This window comes from Schistocerca nitens, chromosome 4 (genome assembly GCF_023898315.1).
Source record: "Schistocerca nitens isolate TAMUIC-IGC-003100 chromosome 4, iqSchNite1.1, whole genome shotgun sequence".
Taxonomy (NCBI): domain Eukaryota; kingdom Metazoa; phylum Arthropoda; class Insecta; order Orthoptera; family Acrididae; genus Schistocerca; species Schistocerca nitens.
In genome coordinates, this window is record NC_064617.1 from 877,045,690 (window position 1) to 877,072,842 (window position 27,153).

Consider the following 27,153-nt stretch of genomic DNA (forward strand, 5'->3'; position numbering starts at 1 on the left):
GTACGAGAATAGTGGAAGAATAGTGACAGGTGATGAAACATGGCTCCATCATTTTTCACCAGAGACGAAGAGGCAATCAATGGAGTGGCATCATAGTAGTAAACAGGCGGATTGAGCGCAGTCGCAGATAATTTAATGATGTTCTTAATTTTCTTAAAAAACTCTTATTTTCTTATAAATTCTTCAACTAGCCACTTACTTACTAAACAGGTGCAAGCCACAAAAAGTAAAAATTTTCAAAGCTACACAACAAACTCCAGATCTTGAAATTTATCATTTCTTTATATTTTAGTTTAATGTCACCATCTTTAAAAATTGGAAGTCCCAGTTATCTATTATTTTATTGAACCTTTATGTAGATTAAAATTTTAAACTTATTAAAATTTGTTATACAATAAATCATTTTCAATAACCATAAGCCACTGTATCATAGTTATCCAGAACAATTCATTTACCATACTGAAACAAGAATTCTTTCTTAACCTGTTTATTGACTAGATTTTTAGTATTCTAACTGTATCTTTTCTTTAACTTCACTTTCTATTAACCCTACCATAGATTCTCCATTCAACTTTTGAATATTCTTGTAATTTAAAGTGAATCCTTTTACCTTCATTTCTGTCTTTTCATCATTCTTCTCATAATAGTAACTTTTCGGACCTGTTGAAGCCCAATCTGTAATCCAATTATTTCCCAATTCATCTATCCATTCACCCAACATACAGCCTGTTTCCACAGTATTTTTACCATCATCCATGTATACTACAGAATCAGTATCAAAATATATAACAGATTCTCCTAGTTTATGTAACATATCATACAATCTAAGTCTTCCAAATCTCATAATAGTTCACAATTTTAAAGGTGATACGATTTAAAAATTTAAGACAAATGATGAATTCTGTAAGTGGGTGATATCTCAAAAGAACAGTTATCACACATTCACAGCTCACTATGCAAAAGGTTATGATTCCCAATTCATTTTGTAGTACTGTGTTGAAAATACAATAAGGCTGTATACCATCTACACAGGAACTGTAGTGGACTGTTAAGGCAGCCAGTCCACAGTGAAGTAGCCGAAAGGGCACGCGTCAACTCACGCCGTCTGGCGTTAAGTCTGGAACAGGATTCGTAATGAATGTGATAAAGAAACGAACGTAGCTACTAGAACACTTAACTTTTATATTGTCCTTTGGTATACAGCATTCTGGATGATACAAGTGAGACTCTATCTTGAGGTACATGCAACGTTACAAATGGTTAATGGCGCCTTGCTAGGTCGTAGCCATTAACTTAGCTGAAGGCTATTCTAACTGTCTCTCGGCAAATGAGAGAAAGGCTTCGTACGTGTAGTCGCTAGCAATGTCGTCCGTACAACTGGGCGAGTGCTAGTCCATCTCTCGAGACCTGCCGTGTGGTGGCGCTCGGTCTGCGATCACACAGTGGCGACACGCGGGTCCGACATGTACTAACGGACCACGGCCGATTTAAGCTACCACCTAGCAAGTGTGGTGTCTTGCGGTGACACCACAGGAACAAAATTCATGTTATTGGAGATCAAACAGTTAGGCGTAAAAATTATAGACAGCAGTAATTTTGTACAAGGTCCACTTAGTAGTATTCCAAAAACTTTTGATTTGAAAGAATTGAAGAAATGCTACTTCCCACATTTATTCAATACCCCAGCAAATGAAAACTATACAGGACCAATTCCTGATACTGAATATTATTGTGTTGACAGTATGAAGCCAAAAGATCGAGAAGCATTTCTCAAATGGCACAGCTCTAGAGTTAAAGAAAATGATATGTTCAATATGAAGAAAGAAATTAAGGAGTTCTGTAATTCTGATGTAGATATATTAAGATGAGGTTGTTTAGAATTAAGAAAACAGTTTCTGTAAATTGCTAACATTGATCCATTCTGTTATTTAACAATTGCTGGCGTTTGTATGGCAATTTACAGATTGAAATATTTACAGAAAAATACAATCGCTGTATTGTATAAAGAACAGAAGGAGAATTACAGTAAACAATCGATAGCTTGGTTGAATAGTTTAAATAATAGCAACATCTCACATGCTCTTAATGGTGGAGAAGTCAGAATTGCAGGAGCAAAAGTAGATGGATTTAATAAAGCAACTAATACTGTTTATCAATATCATGGGTGCTTCTGGCATGGTTGTAAAAATGTTTTAAAAGTCAAACAATTAAGAACAGAAATAAAGAAACTATGGATGATCTTTATCAAAAGACTTTAACAAGAAGTGCAGAAATACGAAATGCTGCATACAATCTGGTGGAAATGTGGGAATGTGATAGGGTGAACTCAGTAGAGTATAAAAATCTTAAACAGTTACCCAAAATTATTGAACCATTGAATCCAAGAGATGCATTTTATGGTGGACGAACAAATGCAATAAAATTAAGAGCTAAAGCAGATTGTATTAGCTCAAAAATAAAATATATTGATGTATGTAGTCTTTATCCAACTGTGCAATATTATGATTATTATCCCGAAAACATCCAAGGAAAATATACAGACCAAGATACTATTCTAAAAATTGGTATGGGTTAATAAACTGTAAAATATTGGCTCCTAGAAGATTGTATCATCCAGTTTTCCTGTATGCATGCAAATCAATAAAAATGAATACTATTGTTTCCTCTGTGTGTCTAATGTGCAGAAGAACAGCTATGTAAATGCAATCACTTTGATGAAGAAAGAAGTTTTATCAGAACTTGGTCGACAGATGAAGTAAAGAAAGCTGTAGAAAAAGGACATAAAGTTTTAGAAGTTTGTGAAGTATGGGACTTTAAAAATAAAAGCAATATGCTGTTTAAAAATTATGTGAAAGATTTTATGAAAATCAAATTAGAAGCTACTTCACATAATTTTGAAAGTGATGAAGAATACATCAAAACAGTTAAAGAGAAGTAGGAGATTGACTTGGATTGTGATAGAATAAAAGAAAATCCTGGAAAGCGAGCTGTTGCTAAGATCTGTCTGAATTCATTATGGGGCAAATTTGGACAAAGGCAAAATATGAGTGAAACAGAATATGTAACCAATTTACAACGCTTTTATGAGATACTGTTGGATGATCGATTAGATAACTTAGATGTAAGTTTTATTACAGAGGAAATGGTTCAGATGAGGTTCAATTTCAAAGATAACTACGTGGAAAACAGTGCTCCTACAAATATTTTCATTGCTTCATTCACTACATCAAATGCAAGACTTAGATTGTATGATATGTTAGATAAACTAGGAGTATCTGTTATACACTCCTGGAAATGGAAAAAAGAACACATTGACACCGGTGTGTCAGACCCACCATACTTGCTCCGGACACTGCGAGAGGGCTGTACAAGCAATGATCACACGCACGGCACAGCGGACACACCAGGAACCGCGGTGTTCGCCGTCGAATGGCGCTAGCTGCGCAGCATTTGTGCACCGCCGCCGTCAGTGTCAGCCAGTTTGCCGTGGCATACGGAGCTCCATCGCAGTCTTTAACACTGGTAGCATGCCGCGACAGCGTGGACGTGAACCGTATGTGCAGTTGACGGACTTTGAGCGAGGGCGTATAGTGGGCATGCGGGAGGCCGGGTGGACGTACCGCCGAATTGCTCAACACGTGGGGCGTGAGGTCTCCACAGTACATCGATGTTGTCGCCAGTGGTCGGCGGAAGGTGCACGTGCCCGTCGACCTGGGACCGGACCGCAGCGACGCACGGATGCACGCCAAGACCGTAGGATCCTACGCAGTGCCATAGGGGACCGCACCGCCACTTCCCAGCAAATTAGGGACACTGTTGCTCCTGGAGTATCGGCGAGGACCATTCGCAACCGTCTCCATGAAGCTGGGCTACGGTCCCGCACACCGTTAGGCCGTCTTCCGCTCACGCCCCAACATCATGCAGCCCGCCTCCAGTGGTGTCGCGACAGTCGTGAATGGAGGGACGAATGGAGACGGGTCGTCTTCAGCGATGAGAGTCGCTTCTGCCTTGGTGCCAATGATGGTCGTATGCGTGTTTGGCGCCGTGCAGGTGAGCGCCACAGTCAGGACTGCATACGACCGAAGCACACAGGGCCAACACCCGGCATCATGGTGTGGGGAGCGATCTCCTACACTGGCCGTACACCACTGGTGATCGTCGAGGGGACACTGAATAGTGCACGGTACATCCAAACCGTCATCGAACCCATCGTTCTACCATTCCTAGACCGGCAAGGGAACTTGCTGTTCCAACAGGACAATGCACGTCCGCATGTATCCCGTGCCACCCAACGTGCTCTAGAAGGTGTAAGTCAACTACCCTGGCCAGCAAGATCTCCGGATCTGTCCCCCATTGAGCATGTTTGGGACTGGATGAAGCGTCGTCTCACGCGGTCTGCACGTCCAGCACGAACGCTGGTCCAACTGAGGCGCCAGGTGGAAATGGCATGGCAAGCTGTTCCACAGGACTACATCCAGCATCTCTACGATCGTCTCCATGGGAGAATAGCAGCCTGCATTGCTGCGAAAGGTGGATATACACTGTACTAGTGCCGACATTGTGCATGCTCTGTTGCCTGTGTCTATGTGCCTGTGGTTCTGTCAGTGTGATCAAGTGACGTATCTGACCCCAGGAATGTGTCAATAAAGTTTCCCCTTCCTGGGACAATGAATTCACGGTGTTCTTATTTCAATTTCCAGGAGTGTATATATTTCTCTGTATCTGTGTGTCACATGGAACTGTAACGGATTCGTGCTGGACGTGCAGACCGCGTGAGACGACGCTTCATCCAGTCCCAAACAAGCTCAATGGGGGACAGATCCGGAGATCTTGCTGGCCAGAGTAGTTGACTTACACCTTCTAGAGCACGTTGGGTGGACGGGATACAAGCAGACGTGCATTGTCCTGTTGGAACAGCAAGTTCCCTTGCCGGTCTAGGAATGGTAGAACGATGGGTTCGATGACGGTTTGGATGTACCGTGCACTATTCAGTGTCCCCTCGACGATCACCAGTGGTGTACGGCCAGTGTAGGGGATCGCTCCCCACACCATGATGCCGGGTGTTGGCCCTGTGTGCCTCGGTCGTATGCAGTCCTGATTGTGGCGCTCACCTGCACGGCGCCAAACACGCATACGACCATCATTGGCACCAAGGCAGAAGTGACTCTCATCGCTGAAGACGACACGTCTCCATTCGTCCCTCCATTCACGCCTGTCGCGACACCACTGTAGGCGGGCTGCACGATGTTGGGGCGTGAGCGGAAGACGGCCTAACGGTGTGCGGGACCATAGCCCAGCTTCATGGAGACGGTTGCGAATGGTCCTCGCCGATACCCCAGGAGCAACAGTGTCCCTAATTTGCTGGGAAGTGGCGGTGCGGTCCCCTACGGCACTGCGTAGGATCCTACGGTCTTGGCGTGCAACCGTGCGTCGCTGCGGTCTGGTCCCAGGTCGACGGGCACGTGCACCTTCCGCCGACCACTGGCGACAACATCGATGTACTGTGGAGACCTCACGCCCCACGTGTTGAGCAATTCGGCGGTACGTCCACCCGGCCTCCCGCATGCCCACTATACGCCCTCGCTCAAAGTCCGTCAACTGCACATACGGTTCACGTCCACGCTGTCGCGGCATGCTACCAGTGTTAAAGACTGCGATGGAGCTCCGTATGCCACGGCAAACTGGCTGACACTGACGGCGGCGGTGCACAAATGCTGCACAGCTAGCGCCATTCGACGGCCAACACGGCGGTTCCTGGTGTGTCCGCTGTGCCGTGCGTGTGATCATTGCTTGTACAGCCCTCTCGCAGTGTCCGGAGCAAGTATGGTGGGTCTGACACACCGGTGTCAATGTGTTCTTTTTTCCATTTCCAAGAGTGTATCTTGATACTGATTCTGTAGTATACATGGATGATGGTAAAAATACTGTGGAAACAGACTGTATGTTGGGTGAATGGACAGATGAATTGGGAAATAATTGGATTACAGATTGGGCTTCAACAGGTCCGAAAAGTTACTATTATGAGAAGAATGATGAAAAGACAGAAATGAAGGTAAAAGGATTCACTTTAAATTACAAGAATGTTCAAAAGTTGAATGGAGAATCTATGATAGGGTTAATAGAAAGTGAAGTTAAAGAAAAGATACAGTTAGAATACTAAAAATCTAGTCAATAAACAGGTTAAGAAAGAATTCTTGTTTCAGTATGGTAAAAGAATTGTTCTGGATAACTATGATACAGTGGCTTATGGTTATTGAAAATGATTTATTGTATAACAAATTTTAATAAGTTTAAAATTTTAATCTACATAAAGGTTCAATAAAATAATAGATAACTGGAACTTCCAATTTTTAAAGATGGTGACATTAAACTAAAATATAAAGAAATGATAAATTTCAAGATCTGGAGTTTGTTGTGTAGCTTTGAAAATTTTTACTTTTTGTGGCTTGCACCTGTTTAGTAAGTAAGTGGCTAGTTGAAGAATTTATAAGAAATTAAAAGAGTTTTGTAAGAAAATTAAGAACATCATTAAATTATCTGCGACTGCACTCAATCCGCCCATAAATTCTGATGCATATGTGACAACACTGAAGAAACTTCAAGCTCGACTGAGTCGTGCTCGACCACATCGGCAAAAGCAGGAAGTTTTGCTGTTGCATGACAATGTACGGCCACATGTCAGACAAAAAACCATAAAAGCAATCACAAAACTCGGATGGACAACACTGACAACACTTGACCTGGCTCCATGTGATTATCATCTCTTTGGGAAACTGAAAGACTCTCTTCGTGGAACAAGGTTTGAAGATGATGACTCCCTTGTGCTGACCAGGGAACCTTTCATTCGCACCCCCCTCAGATTTAGTTATAAGTTGGCACAATGGATAAGCCTTGAAAAACTGAACACAGATCACTCGAGAAAACAGGATGAAGTTGTGCAGAACTATGAAAAAAATAAACAAAATATACAACCTGAGTAGTCCCTGTGCAACATCAAGGCGAGTGTCAGCTCAGAAGTGCCGTGGTCCCGTGGTTAGCGCGAGCAGCTGCTGCCTGAGAGGTCCTTGGTTCAAATCTTCAATCAAGTGACAAATTTAATTTTTTATTTTCAGACAATTATTAGCTGTCCATCCGATGTGATCACTTTTTTGGGAGTGATTATCACATCCACAAGAAAACCTAATTCGGGCAAGGTAGAAGAATCTTTTTACCCATTTACCAAGCGTACAAGTTAGGTGGGTCGACAACATATTCCTGTCATGTGACGCACATGCCGTCACCAGTGTCGTATGGAATATATCAGACGTGTTTTGTGGAGGAATCGGTTGACCTATGACCTTGCGATCAAATGTTTTCGGTTCCCATTGGAGAGGCATGTCCTTTCGTCTACTAATCGCACGGTTTTGCGGTGCGGTCGCAAAACAAAGACACTAAACTTATTACACTGAACAGAGAGGTCAATGAACGAATGGACAGATCATAATTTTGCGAAAATAAAGAAAATAAACTTTTCACTCAGGGGGAAGACTTGAACCAAGAACCTCTCGTTCTGCAGCTGCTCACGCTAACCACGGGACCACGGCGCTTCTGAGCTCACTTTGTCTTTGATGTCACCTATCTTGCACATGGACTACCCAGTTTGTATATTTTGTTTATTTTTTCATAGTTCGGCACAACTTCTTCCTGTTTTCTCGATTGATCTGTGTTCAGTTTTTCAAGGTCTATCCACTGTGCCAACTTATTACTAAATCTGAGGGGGATGCGATGGGGAGGTTCCCTTGTGAGTAAATAAGCTTACCACGCCTATTTTCATTCTCTGCTTTCGTATGGCATCATATTCTGGGGTAACTCATCATTGAGTAAAAGAGTGTACATTGCACAAAAGCGTGTAATCAGAATAATTGCTCGACCTCATCCAAGATCATCCTGCAGACACTTATTTAAATAGCTAGAAATCTTCACTGTAGCCTCACAGTATATATATTCACTTATGAAATTTGTTATAACAGTCTGAACGAATTCAAAAATAATAGCAGTGTACATGGCTGCAACACTAGGAGAAAGGATGATCTTCACTACTCAAGGTTAAATCTAACTTTGGCTCTGAAGGGAGTAAATTATGCTGCCACAAAAGTCTTTGGTCACTTACCTAATAGCATCAAAAGTCTAACAGATAGCAACATAGCATTTAAAAGGAAATTAAAAGAATTTCTTAATGGCAACTCATTCTACTCATTAGATGAATTTTTGGATATAGTAAGTGGGTAATTTCCCTACACCCACAAAAAAAAAAAAAAATTAAAAATATTGAGTGTCATGTAATATTTTTTCTAATGTAATATCTTGTATGGACACCTTTTATTAATCTGACATGTTCCACATCATTACGAAGTGTCGTATTCATGATCTATGGAACACGTATTAACCTAATCTAATCTAATGTAATCTAATCTGCCAAAAAGTGGCTCCAACAGGTTGGTCCAGAATTTTACCGTGTGGGTATACAGGCGCTGGTTCCAAGATGGCGTAAGGCAGATGAAAGGGATGGAAATTATGTGGAGAAATGAAAATACTGTTTCTAAAGGATGTATCGACATACTGTAAAACTTTCAAACGTGTACAATAAAAGATGGATTAAAAAAAAATAGTGTGCATTTCTTTTGGAGTGACCCTCGTACAAGACGATATTTTGCTGGTATGCTATCCTTCACAGGATAAGAAAAGAGCAGTAGCTGGAAGATTCTACAATTAACACCACTTCAGCATAATCCGCCAGACACACTCGAGAAACACTAAAGCCCGTATCACGCGCAGCAAGATTCGTAGTAAGTTTCCTTACTGGCTCATGCGACGGCTACCTTGCGGGTTTTGTCATCTGCTAGCGGGCTACCTTGCTGGGAAACTTGTAAGATTTCCAGGATAGGTCCGGTGCTATTTTTCTTGTAAGGTTCCCTGTGTGCTACCTGCGTTGGCCAATCATGAGACGTTTCGTTTGGGACGTCAGACGCGGAAAGCTTTGGTGGGAAGCGTTTGTTGATAGTCGCTTTTCTCCTGTTGTGAGGTGCGGTAGGAAGTTCTTATAATTATTAAATAATGGCACCGCAGTGGTCCAAGGAAGCGATTGAAGCGTTGATATGTACTTATAGGGAAGAACAGCGTCTGTAAGTCGTGAAAAGCGCAAACTATTATAATAAACACTTGCGTGCAGAAGCACTCGAAAGAGTTGCAAGTGCCGTGTGTCTTGTTCGACCATATACGACGAGCAAGGAGTGCTATAGCAAAATGTGCAATTTACGTACCCAATTTAAAATGGAGTACGCCAAAGTAAAATCATCGAAAAGCAGTGGCGCTGGGATGAACGATGTTAAGTACAACACTATGAATTTTGTGTTGAATGTAGAAAGCTACTACTTGCAAAAATCGGATAGATTATTTCCTAGAAATATCACACTGAATAGTCACCCGATTTTCGAAAGCACATAATCTTGAATGGTAATGGTGATACTTTTCAAACAAAAGTAGGTGTTATGCGAACTAACCTCAACTCTTTATGAAGCATGGAGAGCACACCTTTTCCAGCGTTTCTCCTCTTAATCCAGTTTTTCGTCCATTCTTTCTTTCTTCTTCTCTCATTAGCATGCATTTCTGCATCGTTTAGCACCAAAACAGCTAATAACGCCAGTTTGCTTTGAACATCTGTACCTAAAGCAGCCATCTTCGTTCGATACAAGATGCAGCCGATCACAACACAACTAGCTGCCGATCTTGCACCGTGGGAGAGCTTCAGCGTGGACGATAGCCCTCTCCTTTCCCTGGAAGCCGGCAGGCATGCACGCCATCTCGTAAACTTGCGGCGAACCTTGCTCCGTGTGAGACGAGTTTAAGGAACAGGAGGCGCTAGGTCGGCAGCGAGTGTGGTGGACCTGTGAGAACGCGGGGGCGCCCCCCTGGCAGATGCGCTACGCACCTCGTCGCCGCCCATGTGCAGCGGCTGTCCCGGCGGCCACAGGTCGACCACATCGCGGTACACGTCCGCCAGTACACCGACGAGGCGCGGGTTGGCGGGGTTGAGCTGGCCGCACGGCGGTTGGATGCAGAGCCGGCGCCACGGCTGCTGCCCCACACAGAGCGCCAGTGCGCCCAGCCCCGCCGCCTCCCCCCACTGCCAGCCCTGGCCCGAGTGCGCAGGCGCGTCCAGCTCCAGCAGCAGCCGGATGCCGCGCGCGTGCGCGTAGGACAGCAGCGCCGACACCTGCTGCGACGTGTACGTCTCGCGCGCCGAAAACGCGCCCCACCTGCCGGCCGCGTGGAACGCCAGATCACTAGTAGTAAAGCTGTGTAGTGCTAGCCTCAAAGCACTTCCAACATAAGGGGGGTAGGACGTCAAACTGGCCGACTTGGAGCAGGAGAGGCACCACAGGACATTTTATTTTCTACTGTCTATACTTTTACGAATAAATTCATAAAACATTGTCAGCATGACCAGGAAGGATTCAGAATTTACACTCATTGCAGTGGAAGTTCGAAAATATAACAAAATAATTTTTTTTACATGTGGAATTTCATCTTTTTTTCACTTGTTGCTATAGGTACACTTTTCTTCATAAGTAAGAGAGATTCTTCGATGAATTTTGCACAGCATACAAACCACGCTCAAAGGTGTATGAAACTCTAGAATTTTACGGATCTATTAAAAACTGTGGTAAAAATTGAGGTAATTAACTAGAAAAGTTGTGTTTTTTCTAAACATGAAGTTTAAAATACAACAGCTCATTCGTTTTTTCGTAAATTAAATAGATTCCAGAGTTTCAGACACCTGTAAGTATGGTTTGTAAGCTGTGCAAAATTCATCGAACGGTCTGTCTTACTTATGAAGAAAAGTGCACCTGTAGCAACAAATGCAGCCAATAGTAAGTGAAAAAATGATGAAATTTCACATGTAAAAAAAAATTATTTTGATATGTTTTTGAACTTCCGCTGCTAAGAGTGTGAATCCTGAATCCTTCCTGGTCATGCTGGCAAAGTTTTTTGAATTTACTTTTAAAAGTATAGACAGTGGAAATTAAAATGTCCTGTTGTGCCTCTCCTGCTCCAAGTTGGCCCGTTGGATGTCCTACCCTCCTTAATCTCATTCCTCCTTTATTTGCCTGTTTTAGTTTTCTATTTTGTCAGAGTATACAAGGTATCCAGAAAAGACTGTCCAGGTTTCAATGATATGATATAACAATTTAATTTAGACTATTTACAACAAATCATAGAGGTCTTTAAAGTCAGTACTACACTGTTGTGTATTTGCAGTGTCACATTTACACTTACACAATCATGATTTCAGCTTCAAAGTGCCATTATCAAGTGTTTTAAGTGTTATAAACTGCCTAAGTACGCCATCTTAAGCAATTGTTTTAAGTGTTATAAATCGCCTAAGATGGCATACTTAGGCAATTTATAACACTTAAAACACTTGATAATGGCACTTTGATGCAGAAATCATGATTATGTAAGTGTAAATGTAACACTGCAAATAAACAAAAGTCTAATGGCGGTACTAACTTTAAAGAAATATGACTGTGGCCCCGCATTATGAAAAAATTATTAAATCATAGAGTGAGTTCCATTTGACTGATGACCACCCGCCCGGGGTATAGCAGGCCACCCAGGAAGTCGCGCCTGCCGCACTATGCCACCCCCCCTCCATTTTTTTGTCCATTTTAGCCTGAAGGCTGTACAGAAATACGCACCTTCTCGATCAATATCATTCGAGCAGTGAAACAGGCATCATGAGTGCAACAGTGAAGTTTGCAAACGCAGCAATGGCAAGAACGAGTTATTCAGTTCCCTAACGAGTATTTATTTAGGATTTGTATGTGTGTAGAGAGTCAGGCCGTACTGTTCGGATCACTGGACTCGCATCCGGGAGGCCGACGGTTCAATCCCGTGTCCGGCCATCCTCATTAAGGTTTTCTGTGATTTCCCTAAATCGCTCCAGGCAAACGCCGGGATGGTTCCTTTGAAAGGGCACCGCTGACTTCCTTCCCCATCCTTCCCTTACCCAATGAGACCGATGACCTTGCTGTTTGGTCTCCTCCCCCATACAACCCGTACTGTTAGGAGATTGTTTGAACAGAAGTTTCCAGGTGGTCCAGTTCCGAGTCGTGATGCAGTTCACAAATTAGTGAATAAATTTCGTGAAACAGCGCTCACAGAAGCTCGTCTCGATGACACTGCATACCACCTGCAAAATTCCCTTAAAAAGTCTCTTAGATATTTTTCACAGCAATGCAAAGAGGTGCTAAGCTGCTAGGGCTAAGGCCCTATAAAGTATCAGTAGAAAAAGAACTTTGACCTGATGATCCTGTGCACAGGGTGAAGTTTTGCGAATGGGTTTTAAAATAATTGCATGATGGTGAGATGGATCAGTCTGTTTTCAGACGTGACGTGGCTCCATTTACATTTCGCAAAACTGTCGACATTGGAGCGCGGATGGACCTGCTGCGCTTCATGAGGAATCCCTTCATGATCAGAAAATAGGGGTGTGGTGCGCAGTTAGTGATGACAGAATAATGGGACTAATTATTTTAATGACACACTTACAAATGAAAAAAATTTTGCGACTGTTTAATGAACTGAGTGAAAGAGAACTAAGCTTGCATTTTTTCAACAAAATTCGGCAAGGGCTCATATGGCCAATGTTTCTTTGCACGATCTTTTTGATGTGTTCGATGAAAGAGTGATTAGTAACAATATCTGGCCCGCTAGAAGTCCTGATTTAACTCCGTGCGAGTTTTATTTGTAGTGTGTATTGAAGAACAAGGTGTACACAACAAATCCTCACACGATAGAGGAACCCATGAGTCAAATAATTCAATATTTGAGAGAGAATTACATCATATGATTAACAATTTCTTGAGTAGATGTCACAAATCCGTGGAATATAATGGCAGGCAGTTCCAGCATCTCTCTGCATGACATGGGTGAGTACAGAATTAATTTGTTTATATTTTAAATATAGCCTTGTCATACTGCAGACGTAGATGGGCGACACGTCATCCGATCGCCGGGCATCTACTGCGCCACACAGGCAGTTATCAGATAAATGGAACACCCTATACATCAAGCTGAAGACAAACTCACCAAATTTTTCTTACAATTGTTCAATATGTGCACCTTCAGTTACAGGGCAGACATGCAACCTAAATTCCAATACTTCTACTTTGGTTAACACATGTGGTGCAATGGGAAGAAATAGCCTGTTCAATTCTGTGCCTCAACTCCGTCAAATACGTAATTAGGTAGTGGCGACACATAAAAACTATCTTTCATGAAGCCCCAAAGGAAAAAATCGGATGGGTTGAAGTGAGGCCAGCGGAAAAGGGACCTATCGTATTGACCATTACAACCAATGCAACAATATGGGACTTCGACTTTCAACCTCTCTCGTACAAAGATATAGTGCTTTGTTATGGGGCTACCTGCAGTCTTTAAACTTCATACTGAACGGAAGTAAAATGAATCACAAAACAGCTGTAATTTTACAATTTCTTTGTCACAAACAGTTATGGTACATTGTAACAGCAGTTCATATCTCTACAAACTGGATTTTCATTTCATCTACTTTGCGATTCTACTTATTTTTGCATGTATTACTTTTTCATTGCTATATTTACCCATGAATGAGCAATTCATATGATTCTAATCTTTTACTCTTTTATTATTCTATCTTTGGATACATTCTTTCACTGTTAGAGTACGTACTAATCTTCCATATTCAAAAATGGCTCCACATTTACGTTATGTCATGGTCTTGCCGTCGATCACTAGCTTCTCCAATAGTATGTCATCTTTCCATTTTAGTACACATCTGACCGCCTTCCGAGTTGCACCCTTGCAACCACCACAGGGTGTGTGTAGATTCCTGTTACATCTTTCTTCAACTTATCTTAGTCCTTTGTTATATCATTATCTTAATTTTCTGCCATGGTTAGGTGTCCTTTCACTTGTGATCTTCTGCCTGACAAAAATTTTAACGTGTCAATAACTATGTCAGTATGCTGTGGTTTTAATATAGTGTCCTCCATTTCGTGGACTCTGTATGGTTATGCTTATCGGCTTGTTGCTTAATCAACCTTATTGTCTTAACATTTATTCATAATGGTGTGTGGATGAGTGAATAATTTTAATATTTCCTGATTTATGTCTTATGTTTTCACTCATGTGCTTAATACTTTTTTCCTCGTAGTGCGCCACCACACTATTGCACCAACATCCTGTTTTATCTATCTGACGACTTCCCTTCTTCAGGGATTTCATTTTTCACTATGGACTTTGGCATGCATCCTGGTGCACTAATGTGACACTGTTGTAAGTACATCTTAATTTTGATTTTTTCTGCCTGTTTAAATACCTTACATTTTATATTTTGAGCATATGTTTTACATGGGATCCTTTCCTTCTAATGTAGTTCACTCGAAGTCGCTGTTCTAATTCAGTGAATCCTGTTGTGACAAAGAAATCAGCAATTACAGCTGTGTTTCCGTTCATTTCACTTCCATTCATTACTCGTACAAACAGATGCCAATGGCGAGAGGCTCCATCTTGTTGCCAAATAAAGTTTCCAGGTTGACCTTCTGACTTGGGAAAGAGCCATTCTTGCAATGTATCCAAGTAAGTCACGCCTGTTGCGATAGCTTCAGTGAAAATAATAATAATAATTGGTCCATTGTCTTCAGGACACAGTGAGGAAAATTTTTAACTTTTGGGAACCTCTTTGATGTTGCACAAGTTCATGAGGATGTTCTGACCCTCAGGTACAAACGTTATGGATACTTACCTTCCCACTGCATCTTCACTGAACAACACATAATCAAGGAAGTCAGATCCCCACCGCAAAGCTTCCCTTGCAAATTTATAAGGTACACTATAGTCATCTGGCTTTCAAGCATGGACCAACTGTAACCAAGACACATATGTAAAGGTTTACTTAAAACCCTCTGTACTGTCCTCTTTGGCACCTGAAGTTCAGGACATGCTTTTTCTAGAGACTTCTTAGGACTACAAAGATAAGAAGCTCTGACGTGGTCAACATCCTCTTCAGACACTTTTTGGTTCTAGTGTGCTTTTCACTTTACACACACATCCTGCCGTTTCGAATTGGCCATTTGTTTGGCGAATGTTTGTGCCACATACAAGATCACAATTAAACTGTAAACGAAAAGTGCGTTGAGATGAAACAACAAATTAACTCTCACCAAAAGGCAGTACACTAAACACTTTGCCCTCAGGAATCGCCATTCGGCTTATGTGGTACTGCAAGTGAGAAGATGAGAAAGCTGCAGTCGCGCATGCAATTACCTAAAACTATTTGAGTTACTCTTTCATTGTGACCTTGAACTAAAGCTCTACAACGCTTAAAGTTAATACTACTAAAACTTATAAGTTGGACATTCTTTAATGGACACCCCTGCATTGCAATGTATGCAGATATATAGGTTTTGTAGACAGTTTAATAGTCGTCTGTTTCAAATACAAATAGAAACAGAACATATCCAGTCACTAAACTTGATGTTTTTATTTAAGATGCATTTAAGTGGTGTTCCTCCATTATCAGGGGCAGTTACTTCATTCACTCATTCATTCATTCAATTACTCATGTTCGATAGATCATATCAAGAAGGAGAAACTACAGGAATTTGAACGAGTCAAGGTATACATTAACAAAAACCAAGAAAATCATAGAAAAATATCTTCGTACTACATTCACAATAAAATACCACTATACTGCTTAGTGCTATTCACGGTTATGTCTCTAAACCTAACCCAGTACATTGGAAAGAAAGTTGGTAACTTGAAAAGAGAGTTGCCACCTCCTCACAAGATGCAGGCAGCTACAATTCATCTCCTATCAATAGCTTAACATTTAGTTAATTACAATGGTAGTTTTCGAGAAAAGTTTGTTTGTAAATACTATTGCCCCCTGTTCATTCCTAGTTGTCACACAGTTTCACAACAAACACTGTTACTTGTCAAGTAGATAAGAGAAATTTTCAGTTCCTGAATATATGTATTCTTATAATTTGTAGAAAGAACAGATAATGAGGTTTGCTTCTAACTTTCTTTTGAACTGGTAGGGATTCCAAATTTCTTTCTTTATGTTGAATGGGAGCTTGCTGAATATCTTCCCAAGTGTGCATAAATCCTAGACAAGGTGACAAAGTCTACATCAAAATTATTTTTGTATCTTATATTATGACTGTAAATCATGAAACTAATATATATTAACAGCAATGAAAACCATTAAGGAGTAGGCCTAAAGGTATTGGGAAGTGAGTGTGAGAATTCAAAAATCCTGTAAAAGGCCTCTGCAAGATGTACAGTTATCTACTCAGCAAACATTACAATTCTTGCACCACTTTTTAAGAGAGATTGGAAGGTCGTTTATGCAGATTGCAAATAAGTGTGGGCTCGGCGCTAATCCTTGTGGTATACTACATATGTCTCATAATAACATTGCTCATGTTTAGCTTGGATGCACTGCTCCCAGAAGACCAATGATGTTGAAATATCTCCAGTGCTGTGCATCTTTGTTGTATAATAACCTCAAGAGCTTTGCATCTGAGATTTATAAGTGGCGCATTTTGTTTTTATTTGTATTTTGTATTGAAACCAGCTTTTAACTGCAATTCATGACGTTTTTCTATATAGGCAGGTTAAAATAAAATTTCTTTAGCAAAAAACTGGATTTTAGTGAAGCATTACTTGGAAATAAAAATAAACTTGTAATAGATTTGTGTATCTATGGTAAATGAAAGCATACATGAGTTGTGTTGTTGTGGTCTTCAGTCCAGAGACTGGTTTGATGCTGCTCTCCATGCTACTGTATCTTGTGCAAGCTTCTTCATCTCTGAGTAACTACTGCACCCTACATCCTTCTGAATCTGCTTAGTCCATTCATCTCTTGGTCTCTCTACGATTTTTACCCTCCACGCTTCACTCCAATACTAAATAGATGAACCCTTGATGCCTGAGAACGTGTCCTATTAACTGATCTCTTCTTCTAGTCAAGTCATGCCAGAAACTCCTCTTCTCCCCAATTCTATTCAGTACCTCCTCATTAGTTACGTGATCTACCCATATAATCTTCAGCATTATTCTGTAGTACCACATTTGGAAAGCTTCTATTCTCTTCTTGCCTAAACTATTTGTTACCCATATTTTGCTTCCATACATGGCTACACTCCACATAAAAACTTTGAGAAAAAACTTCCTAACACATGATTTCCTATACTTGATTTTAACAAATTTCTCCTCTTCAGAAGAGCCATTCTACATTTGATATCCTCTCTACTTCGACCATCATCAGTTTTGTTACTTCCCAAATAGCAAAATACATCTGCTACTTTAAGGGTCTCATTTCCTAATCTAATTCCGTCAGCGGCACCTGATTTAATTCGACTACATTCTATTATCCTCATTTTGATTTTGTTGATGTTCATCTCATATCCTCCTTTCAAGACACTGTTCATTCTCTTCAACGCCTCCTCCAGGTCCTTTGCTGTCTCTGACAGAATTACAATGTCTTCAGCAAACCTCAAACCTTTTATTTCTTCTCCATGCATTTTAATTCCTACTCCAAATTATTCTTTGTTTTCCTTTGCTCGGTACACAGACTGAATAATATAGGGGATAGGCTACAAGCCTGTCTCACTCCCTTCTGAACCACTGCTTCCCTTTCATGCCACTCGACACTTACAACTGTCATCTAGTTTCTATACAAATTGTAAATAGCCTTTTCCTCCCTGTATTTGACTCCTGCCACCTTCAGAATTAGAAAGAGTGTTCTAGTCAACATTGTGAAAAGCTTTTTCTTAATCTACAAATGCTATAAACGTAGGTTTTCCTTTCCTTAATTTATCTGGATAAGTCGTAGTGTCTGTATTGTCTCGCATGTTCCAACATTTCTACAGAATCCTAACTTATCCCCCCTGAGGTCGGCTTCTACCAGTTTTTCCATTCTTCTGTAAAGAATTCACGTTAGTATCTTGCAGCTGTGACTTATTAAACTGATAGTTCGGTATTTTCACACCTACAACGCCTGCTTTCTTTGGAACTGGAATTATTACATTCTTCTTGAATCCTGAGAGTATTTCTCATTCATCTTGCTCACCAGATGGAAAAGGTTTGCCATGGATGGCTCTCCCAAGGCTATCCTTAGTTCCAGTGGAATGTTGTCTACTCCTGGGGCCTTGTTTCGACTCATGTCTTTCAGTGCTCTGTCAAATTCTTCACGCAGTATCACATTTCTCATTTCATCTTCATCTACATCCTCTTCCATTTCAATAATATTCTCCTCAAGTACATCTTCCTTGTACAGGCCCTCTATATAATCCATCCACCATTCTGCTTTCCCTTGTTTGCTTAGAGCTGGTTAACCATTTGAGCTTCATACAGGTGGTTCTCTTTCCTCGTAAGGTCTCTTTAATTTTCCTGTAGGCAGCATCTCTCTTAACTCTAGTGATACACTCCTGGAAATGGAAAAAAGAACACATTGACACCGGTGTGTCAGACCCACCATACTTGCTCCGGACACTGCGAGAGGGCTGTACAAGCAATGATCACACGCACGGCACAGCGGACACACCAGGAACCGCGGTGTTGGCCGTCGAATGGCGCTAGCTGCGCAGCATTTGTGCACCGCCGCCGTCAGTGTCAGCCAGTTTGCCGTGGCATACGGAGCTCCATCGCAGTCTTTAACACTGGTAGCATGCCGCGACAGCGTGGACGTGAACCGTATGTGCAGTTGACGGACTTTGAGCGAGGGCGTATAGTGGGCATGCGGGAGGCCGGGTGGACGTACCGCCGAATTGCTCAACACGTGGGGCGTGAGGTCTCCACAGTACATCGATGTTGTCGCCAGTGGTCGGCGGAAGGTGCACGTGCCCGTCGACCTGGGACCGGACCGCAGCGACGCACGGATGCACGCCAAGACCGTAGGATCCTACGCAGTGCCGTAGGGGACCGCACCGCCACTTCCCAGCAAATTAGGGACACTGTTGCTCCTGGGGTATCGGCGAGGACCATTCGCAACCGTCTCCATGAGGCTGGGCTACGGTCCCGCACACCGTTAGGCCGTCTTCCACTCACGCCCCAACATCGTGCAGCCCGCCTCCAGTGGTGTCGCGACAGGCGTGAATGGAGGGACGAATGGAGACGTGTCGTCTTCAGCGATGAGAGTCGCTTCTGCCTTGGTGCCAATGATGGTCGTATGCGTGTTTGGCGCCGTGCAGGTGAGCGCCACAATCAGGACTGCATACGACCGAGGCACACAGGGCCAACACCCGGCATCATGGTGTGGGGAGCGATCTCCTACACTGGCCGTACACCACTGGTGATCGTCGAGGGGACACTGAATAATGCACAGTACATCCAAACCGTCATCGAACCCATCGTTCTACCATTCCTAGACCGGCAAGGGAACTTGCTGTTCCAACAGGACAATGCACGTCCGCATGTATCCCGTGCCACCCAACGTGCTCTATAAGGTGTAAGTCAACTACCCTGGCCAGCAGATGTCCCCCATTGAGCATGTTTGGGACTGGATGAAGCGTCGTCTCACGCGGTCTGCACGTCCAGCACGAACGCTGGTCCAACTGAGGCGCCAGGTGGAAATGGCATGGCAAGCCGTTCCACAGGACTACATCCAGCATCTCTACGATCGTCTCCATGGGAGAATAGCAGCCTGCATTGCTGCGAAAGGTGGATATACACTGTACTAGTGCCGACATTGTGCATGCTCTGTTGCCTGTGTCTATGTGCCTGTGGTTCTGTCAGTGTGATCATGTGATGTATCTGACCCCAGGAATGTGTCAATAAAGTTTCCCCTTCCTGGGACAATGAATTCACGGTGTTCTTATTTCAATTTCCAGGAGTGTATATGCCTCTGCATCCTTACTTATGTCCTCTAGCCATCCCTACTTAGCCATTTTGCACTTCCTGTGGATCTCATTTTTGAGACATTTGTATTCCTTTTCGCCTGCTTCATTTACTACATTTTTATGTGTTCTCTTTTCAGCATTAAACTCAATATGTCTTGTGTTACTCAAGGATTTCTACCAGCTCTCGTTTTTTACCTACTTGTTCCTCTGCTACATTCACTATTTCATCTCTTAAAGCAACCCATTCTTCTTCTACTGTATTTCATGAGTTGTACATGTGTTAAGAAATGGAAAAATCGAATACATAAAGAAGAAACCCACTTCTGGATCTTTTGACCCGTCCAGTGACCTACATTTTTCCATTAGCAACCATTCAAAGTAACAATCCAATATTTATTAAATTAAATTATTAAATTAAATCTCCCTGTCCAGGAGAAGTCGCTGGAGCTTGCAGGCATATTAGCAGGTGGCGACACTACTTGCTCAGCTGCCAACATTCAAGCACTGACTATACTAGCAGTGACACAGCTGATGTTTGCTGCTAGGGTTAGACTACTCATCTTGAGCATATGCACAGGGGCCTTTCCTTTTACTGTGCTCCTCACCCTACTGAGAACTGAAAGCTTGTGGCATGACAATGGTAACAGTAAAACAATTTATAAAAGAATCATTTAATAAGTACCAATTATAAGAAACTAATTGTATTCCATTTAACAAACAAGCTTCAAATACAGAACTGCGTTACCAAAGAAGTTATAGTATTCGTTCTGGAAGAGGAAAGCTAGGAACAAACTCATCTGAATGATTTATTGTAAACACTACAATTTTAAAAGATACCTTCTTTAGGTGATATGGTCGATTAATAAGTTTAGAGTATCAGAAATATGACGATGTACTCTTTTGTTATACATCTTTATTTCACAAAGAGTTTGTTTCGAGCGAAGCGCTGTAGTGTCTTTCCTTACAGCAGAAGGTGTGTAGGCACAGAAAATTCATCAAAGAATGGCATAAGTGTATCAAGAACACTGCACGTCCCTCGTAATTCCGATGCTCAATGCAACCTTTGCAGCAATGGCTGCTACCATAACTCGCAAGTCTTCAGTGATGAGGGCATCCACTAGCTGGACAATCGTGTTAGTGGCGTTCCAGATCATGCACCATCAGCCAAAGACATCTGTCTTTCCTTAAGTCACTTGTCCTTGACTCTCGCAATGGACATGCAGTGCCCTCTGTACACTTGTGATGTTCTTCAATGAATTTCTCACACCCACACTCATTTCACTGTCAGGAAATACACTACATCTCTTTGCTCTTATTCTCAAACCACCTCCATTTTTCTGTTTTCAGGATGACTCAGTGCAATGGAAAGTTGATTGACAGACGTGTTCACTCTGTCGTCACATGTGTGGGTGTGTGTGCACACGTGTGTCTCCAGCAGCAAGTTTGTTATCTCAAGATTGCACCATCTTATGTAGACAATGACATTCCAACCAATTCAGTTTTAATTTTACTGCTTATGGCTCCCTTGATACTATAGTCCATCCATCATACACCTTACAGTAGCTCGTGGCACTGAGCTCCATGTGTGGGTGAAATGGCCTAGTGTTTTTCAATAACCCTCCTGCAGGACTGACCTGGCGAGCTGTGGGACCCTAGGTAGCAGGAGGGGGAAGCTCTGCGAGTCGGTGGCATGCCAGTGCAGCACATTCAGCTTGGAGGCGGCCATTGCATCCATCGTGGCCATCATGGTCTCCACTGGCAGGAAGTTGCGCGCTGTGTCCAGCAGAAGGCCGCGGTGAGCGTACACTGGCCCATCCGCTATCCTCGCCTCAGCCACCATCAGAGCTGCGCCATCCTCACCGCAGCAGCCCACCAGTTGCCGCAGTGATATCAAGCCATGCAGTGCACCCCACACTGTCTGTGCTGACACCGTCACCCGCACCTCGTGACCTGCATCACATACTGCACCTGCAATATTTCTAAAGCACCTCGGACATAAAGTACTCGAGAAAAATCGCTATGCATACAAAAACTAACTTTCTGCAGGAGATGTCTGGTTGACACATTCCTCATCAATAGTATATGTATGCCGATTCTGGACCAAAGAACATTTTTTTTGAAACCTCAATGATATAAACCAAGATTTTAATTTTGCTACACCCCCAATCAATAATTTAGATATACCTTCAAACGAAATGAAATTTAAAAATAAATTATTCATTTAAAATTTAATATTCTAAAAAGTAAACTTAAATAAATACAAAAATTGTAAAACATATTCAAATTCAATAATATGAATGGGATTATATTTATTTTGTTGTTGTATCGATAAATAAAATGCAATCCAATAGTTCTGTCTAATTTATCATTGGCATCTGAAAAAAATTTCAGTATAACTGTCTGGAAGAGTAATTTTATATTTGTCATCTAAAGGTAATAAAACATTTTCCGTACATTAACCTGGTAAAATTTCATGTTTAGAAATATTTTAAGGTTTGCCTTTTTCAACTCTGATAATTTAGTGAAAATGTCTCCACAGCCATTACTATAACTGTTAAGGTCATTTACCAGATTTTCAATCCTACAAATTTGCTCATTTCGTTTTGCTTTCATTTATATATAAAAATGGAGCATTAAAAAATTAAAATATTTATGTAAAGTTTTGATTTTTGAAAAACTGATTCTTTTCAGGTTATATCTTCTCTACTTTTCTGAAAAATATTTCGAAAGGAAATATAAACGTGAAGTAATACTTCTATTACTATTTCTACCTTTTTATTAATTTATATATTTAAAAATTTTCAGTTAAACTACTGTGTTGTGAATCATAGCTAAATTCTTTATACCATACATAAATATGCATGCAACTGTGTCATTCAGTATGTTTTCATTAAAAAATGCACATAATCTCATTGTTATATTTTGAGTAGTTAATACATTCATTCTTCTAGTCATATTTACGGCATAAATAGGATAATTTTGAATAAAATTGAGTGGATTTATATTTAAATAGTTATTCTATTAAAATCTCTAAGAGCACCGTAAGAAGTTATTCAGTGGCTCAAGATTGCATAATTCTTTGGGGAAAACTTCATTTCTGCCATTTTTACATAGATATTTTGTAATTTAACATGATACAATGAAGTAGAATCATTTAACTGATTATTTTACTGATTAGTTTGGAAAGCAATTAAAATAAAGTAAGATATAACAAATTCAGAAGAATTATAACAATTAGTAATACTGAGTTAAAATTTCTTTTTCCATTCAATCCAGCAAATTCAGTTGTTTGTAGTTCAAAGAAAGAAATTGGAATTTTTGGTTTTTTCAGTTTTACTTGTTCAAATTCAAGCGAGTATCTTGGATCATATTTAACAACAGGAACACGAATTTCCATACATTTTACAACAATTTTACCTTCTTTTGGAAGCGTACAGGTATCATTATTAGTAGACCATCGAAGAACAGAATCTACTTGATCTTCTCTTGAACTCCAGGTGAAAATTACTGTTCAGTCTGTTCCTAAATTACTTGTTTAAGATCGTTATAAAATCTACTAAGTAACTGTAATGGATAAAGTACTTAATTTTGTTTGTTTTTAATTTCACCATTGTTAAGAAACTGTCCCTCCAAAATTAATTAATTACATAGAGATGAAGTTAATTAAATAAGAGTTGATGAAAAAGTAAATGGATGTTCTATTCTAGACAAAATATTGTTTCCTTTTTTAACTGCAATAACATCAAACAATTTTAATACATAATTATTAATTAGTGAATATGGAATTTACCATCCTATGCTGAAAAATCTGTTTCATCTGTGTAAAGAGTACCAAATGTCATATAAATATGTGAACAATTAAGATGAGTCAACCATAACCAATATTAATGTAATTTCTGTTTCCTTGTTAGGAATCTTTAAATTGTTTATTCTTTTCTCATTAATGGGAAATGAGTAAAATTGACAACTATCGATACTGTTCATAATTTTTAAGGAAAAAATTATTAATTCATATTCAAAATTACCACAACACAAGCACCATTGCAGTTGATCAAATTATCACTTTCATCAGTTATAGTTATCTCTAAATTCTGAATAGTATAAAAAATTGGAATAATTATAGTTTAGTTGGGATCATGAATTATTGGTCCTCCAAATTCAGTGTTTCGTTTAAATGAAGAAATAATATTAGTTGCTCTTGAAAATTATCATTATGTTTAACTAGATTAAAGTTTATATATATTAATTCAAATAAAATAATTTTAGGAGCGTTGTTATCAATTGTTTTTTCATTAGCTACAATAATTTGTATATTAAATCCTAATTCTTGCCCAATCAATCTCCTTTATCCATAAACAGTTTAACATCATGTTCGATATCAACTTTATTTAAACCTGTATCTTCTTTAATGCTTATACTAGGTTTTTTTTCGATTCAATAAATTTTTCTAAATTTTTCAAACTGAACTGGCCAACAGGAATTTATCTCTTATCTTCATTAGTGTATAATTTATAATTTTTTGATCCAATATTTCTAGTTTAAAGATTGAATAAAGGTCAACAAGTGAAACATTTTTATAAGTTTTTTTATAACAATACTTCAGCTTTGTTTAAGAACAGAAGAAAATCACTCATTTGAAATAACCTACTCATTATATTAATAAACCAAAAATAAGAATTCTACAGAAGAAATTCATAAGTAAACATAGTAATCTTTTACCAAATTCTGTTCAATGTTCAATAATAGGAGAAAGTTGTTGTGATGAAACAATATTAATGATTGATAATTCTATTCTAGATCCAGGGAAGGTTGAATTGGAAACAAAAATTAATCATTTGTATTTTTATTCTAAAAGTTTATATCAACCAAAATATCAAGAATTTATAAGAAGATGTGAAAAAATTGATGACAAAGAGGTGAAAAATTGCGACTTTTATTGAAAATAATGAATGTGAAGATAGTTCAGTTGTAATTTTTAAGACATCATTCTTAAAATTGAAGGTGCAGTTAGATAATATTTTACTGGATGTGGATATAAAGAAATATATTGTTTTTACTTAGCTCAGACGTATTCAAAAATACCACAATAAATAGAAATAATCTGAATTTTTAAAATATTTTCACACAAGACAACAGAATTTTAATCATGTTTTTCATGATTTTTTTGGTGGTGTTTTAAAATTTTATGATTTTCAGGACATATGTACTAAATGTTGGAATAAAGATGAATTTGGTTTTATTACAATAGATATGATAAGATACATTAATAAAGGTAAATAAAGAGAAAAAATTAAGAATGTATTAAATGATGAAGATAAAAACGTTCAACATAAAAAGGTTAAACATAAAGAAGTTAAAAATATAAACTTTGAAAATAAATACGCTGAATGTAAATGCTGAACATAAAACCGCTGAACATTAAAACAATAAACACAAATGTTGAATGAAAATAAAAAGAATTGTTGTAGTTTTATCCTCAATACATGTTTACAAAAGACGACCCAGAAGTTGTTAAAATGCTAGATGAATTAGAAAATCAAGAAAAACAATTAAAACAAAGTTGGAAAAAGGGAAAAACAATGAACAGAATATGAAAAATTTAAAAAAGCTATCAATCAGTTATTGATGTAATTGAAAAGTTAAACATGGAATCGAAGGATTAGGTGATTATGTTTTGAAAGTACTTGAAGAAAACAGAGAAGTTGAAGAACAAATGGTACCTTATAAACCACATTATTTTAGAATAATTTAGTGTTATAGCAAGAATAAACGATATGATATTAATAAAAGAGATTACATGTTAAGTGGATCAGAAAGGTTGGTTGGTTGTTTGGGGAAGGAGACCAGACAGTGTGGTCATCAGTCTCATCGGTTTAGGGAAGGATGGGGAAGGAAGTCGGCAGTGCCCTTTCAGAAGAACCATCCCAGCATTTGCCTGGAGTGATTTAGGGAAACAACAAAAAATCTAAATCAGGATGGCTGGACGCAGGATTGAACCGTTGTCCTCCCGAATGCGACTCCAGTGTCTAACCACTGCACCACCTCACTCGAAATAATTTGTTAGAGGATTATGAAAAAGGTTGAATATTAAAAGAAAAATATAAATATAAGTTGTTATCTGTTAGATTTTCTCAATAATAGTGAAAATTTGATTAAGAATTATTTTTCTATTTAAGTAATTTTGCAAATCACCAGTAAAATTCAACGGTGATAAGCTAAAAATTGGTGAAAAAGAATATGAAGGAAGAGATCGATTATTGAATCTTTTAACTAAAGAACCAATACTTCTGAAAGAGTTAGGTACATAATTTTATTCTCTGGATTTACAAATTAATGCTAGAGTTTTATATAATTGAAATGCAGGATATTCCGTTAATAATCCAATAAAATTAAATCAAGGGAGGCAATTAAACCTTATTATTTGCGGAAACAAATATTGAAAGATATTTTCCAAGTTTTTCGGATCTTCATTATTCATTTGAAGAAGTTGCTGAAGTATTATTTAAAAAATATTCAGACAAACGAGTTTAATTTATATGTATGAGTGACGCGGATTAGCAGTAAATCATCGAGGAGAATTAGTTGGAAATAAAAATTATCATAATGAAAAGGTAGAAATAATTCAAATACTAGCCAAGAAATTATTAATGATCCAAAAGGAACACATTATTTAATTGGATTTTTGGATAATGATCATGCACCTTTTGGAAAAGTGAAAAATATGGAAAAGGATTAGTTAATACTTTAATTAATACATTAGCATTTGAAATCCATCTTTGAGGCTATCAATTTTGCGATCTCAGGACCAAGCTGGATGAGAGATTACCTACAGGCGATAAAGCAATTAATCCATTAGATCAAGCTTGTAAAAGTCATGATATTGCTTACAGAGTTAATAAAGATTTAGAAAAAAGACATGAAGCTAATAGAGAACTTCAGTTATTTTCAAAAGAAAGAGTGCTTGCTTCTGATGCTTCATTAGGAGAAAAAAAATTGCTTCAACTGCAGTTTGAGGAATAATGTATGGAAATCGAAAGTTAGGACTTTGATTACATGTTGACGAAAATTGTTAAGGCTTACAAAAAAATTCTTTATTAATTTTTAATCTATATAAATGAATAATTTTAGTACTGACTATACTGCACTTCCAATTGGAAAAATAAAATCGAAATCTATTAAAGTTAAATAATGGAAAATTGGATAGTACTGATCAATTTTTAACTGT

At 39.4% G+C, this 27,153-nt stretch overlaps 1 protein-coding gene across 1 annotated transcript in view; it reads right to left on the reverse strand.

Moving 5' to 3' along the window:
- The window catches only part of LOC126253379 (chitooligosaccharidolytic beta-N-acetylglucosaminidase-like), a 374,039-nt gene that overhangs the window by 41,920 nt on the left and 304,966 nt on the right, over positions 1–27,153 (reverse strand). Inside the window, exons 5-6 of the mRNA XM_049954667.1 lie at positions 21,563–21,878; positions 9,968–10,295 (exon numbers count right to left, since the gene is read on the reverse strand). Of these exons, the coding sequence (XP_049810624.1) occupies positions 9,968–10,295; positions 21,563–21,878 (644 nt within the window). The remainder of the gene's footprint in view (positions 1–9,967; positions 10,296–21,562; positions 21,879–27,153) is intronic.